At 45.2% G+C, this 2,500-nt stretch overlaps 1 protein-coding gene across 1 annotated transcript in view; it reads left to right on the forward strand.

The window, feature by feature from the left end:
- Positions 1 to 2,500, forward strand: part of LOC122265455 (uncharacterized) — a 40,650-nt gene that overhangs the window by 37,075 nt on the left and 1,075 nt on the right. Inside the window, 4 exon segments of the mRNA XM_086541939.1 lie at positions 81 to 214; positions 714 to 851; positions 1,185 to 1,310; positions 1,792 to 2,500. The exon segment at positions 1,792 to 2,500 is cut by the window's right edge and continues 1,075 nt beyond it. Of these exon segments, the coding sequence (XP_086398065.1) occupies positions 81 to 214; positions 714 to 851; positions 1,185 to 1,310; positions 1,792 to 1,926 (533 nt within the window). The 3' untranslated portion in view covers positions 1,927 to 2,500.

The raw sequence follows: 2,500 nt of genomic DNA on the forward strand, positions 1-2,500 counted from the left end.
TTTCTCCCTCCTCCTCTTCTCTGTACTCTCCCTCCCTTCCCCATCCTCCTCTTCCTCATCATCTTGCTCCTCCACCGCAGGTAAATTCGACTACGAGGGAATGATGATCTCCTCCCCGAAGCTCGGCCCGATCACCTTCTTCTTCTTCGCCTTCTTCAACAGCATCATCATGATCAACTTGCTTCTCACCCTCGTCATCAAGAGCTTCGAAGAGGTACGGGAGGGGGAAGGGGGAGGGGAAGGGGAAAGGGAAGGGGGAGGGGAAGGGGGAGGGGGAGGGGCAGGGGAAAGGGGAGGAGGAGGGGGAGGAAGGAGGGGTTGTGGAGTGCTGGAAGGGTTTTGGAGTAGTGGGAAAGGAGAAGGAGGATGTTGTGGAGATGGAGAAGAGGACTGGCGAATGGGTTTATGGGGAAAAGAAGGAGGAATGGATATGGCGGGTTGTTAGAGAGAGAGTTGTGATTGGCAGAGAGATGGGAGTTGTTGGAATAAGAGAAGGAAAACGGAAAAGAGGACTGAGGGCTTCAGTGAGTGAGTTAGTAGGCGAGTAAATGATTAACTGGCCTGTTTCGTGTGAGAATGAGGTAAGGATTCCTCAGCTGATTTGCCAGCAATGAGCTTTTTGATAAAGCTCTCTTGAACATTATACAAACAGGAAATTAAAGTGATAAGAAAAAGAACAACAATCCATTGCCATATATCATCCCTCTTTCCAGATCAAGAGCAACCTCCTGAAACAAAGCAACGAGTATGAGATCGTGGACTTCATGATGAACAAAGCAAGAGCAGCTGTTGGTCTGGCGCCAAAGACGAATTTTGTGGGTCCTTTGAAGGCCACCACGGAAGACCCGGAGGTACGGATGGGGGGAGGGGAGGGGAGAGGGCGGAGGAGGGAGGGATCAAGGGATAAGGTAGAAGTACGAGAGGAATGGGCTGTTTCGTGTGTGTGTGTGTGTGTGTGTGTGTGTGTGTGTGTGTGTGTGTGTGTTTTATGAATTCATAACGTTAATAGCAAGAAGTTATTAACTGTATCAAAATCAATGCAACAAAATGTGTTGATCAGTTTCACGTTACCTCTGACATATTAAACATCTTTGCACATGAATAGATAGTTGCAGTCAGACCTATTTGCACAGACACTCACGCCCTCAACCCTCTGACGGTGACCTTCCTCTTCTCTCCTTCAGGAAACGCCCAAGACGACCGAAGAATTTCCAGAGAAAGTGGATCAACTCCTTTCTTACATCAATGACTTTTATTTCGAATCGAAACTCGATTTTAATAACAAAGATTGGCTGAAGCAGATGTCAATGGTGAGACGATCTTGGGCGCATGGTTATTTCGTATGATTTGTCTTCCGTTTTTTTTTTTGCTACAATTTTTTATCATTTTTCCTATTATTTTAGTCCTGTCGGGTCGAAACTTACAATCAGATTTGGATTGCATTTTGTTTATGGAAGTCTTCGATATCATCCTAATGCAGAAATTGATTCTATTCTATCCATCTCTGCAGCAAAAAGGCAGAACGCATTGACTCCAAAATCCATGTTTTGAGAAAATCGATGTTAAAGGTTTGGCTGCATGTATATTTACTCCTATCATTATTATCGATAGACAAAACTGACCATACCTTTATTGACATTCAGACACCATGATGGATGTACCAAATTCGTCTTTAAATGACGATTCCACAGATACCAAATTCATAAAAATCGCATTTTTGGAGTTAATGCGTTCTGCCTTTTCACTGCAGATATATCCAATCAATTCACTGAACTCACCCTTTTGTTTCAGCAAAACCGCAGTCGGACATCCTCCGGAGTACGCTCGGGTTGGCACGGCAAAGGTGCCTCTGGCCGCGAAAAGTCGTCTTCTGGCAGAGGGGGCCCCTCCATGTGTCCCTCCAACCTCGAGCTAGATGACGTCTAAGCTATTCTCTGAAGACAAGACGTAGGAGGCATCTGCCGCGTCTCCTTTACTATTCTCAGGACCAGCGGCGTGGTTAGAATCATTTAAATGGGGGGGAAGGGTATTGATGCAAACCCTCAAAGTGGATTTGTGGATAGATATTGGATAAAAGCAAATATTCATGTAATCTAAACATATTTTTGGTTCCATGATGTCGGACTTCAAGTACGACCGCTACAGGCGACCCCGAATTTCGGGCTGGAAACACCCTTCTAAAACACAGCATTTGGCCAAAGCTAATTGATTTCCCTGATAGCGGTAATATAAGGATGCCCGAAACCTTTCTTAGAAACGTTATTGATGAATCGCAGTTACTTTTATGAATACCACTGGGACACGGAAGTTGACACCAGACACTCGTGTTAACACTTTCAGACCAATTTAGCGGGTACGCAAGAGTGGCAGTATTTATAGATTTTCTTTTATACCCTTGATTTCCTAACGAACAACCGACGTCGGCCAGACGATGGATACGACGCGACGATTTGCTAGCCTTCTAGTACGATGTTTCCTATCCCGCACCAGACACAACAGA

The sequence above is a fragment of the Penaeus japonicus genome, unplaced genomic scaffold (assembly GCF_977035675.1).
Source record: "Penaeus japonicus unplaced genomic scaffold, GWHDUDI00000001_assembly GWHDUDI00000011, whole genome shotgun sequence".
NCBI classification, from domain to species: domain Eukaryota; kingdom Metazoa; phylum Arthropoda; class Malacostraca; order Decapoda; family Penaeidae; genus Penaeus; species Penaeus japonicus.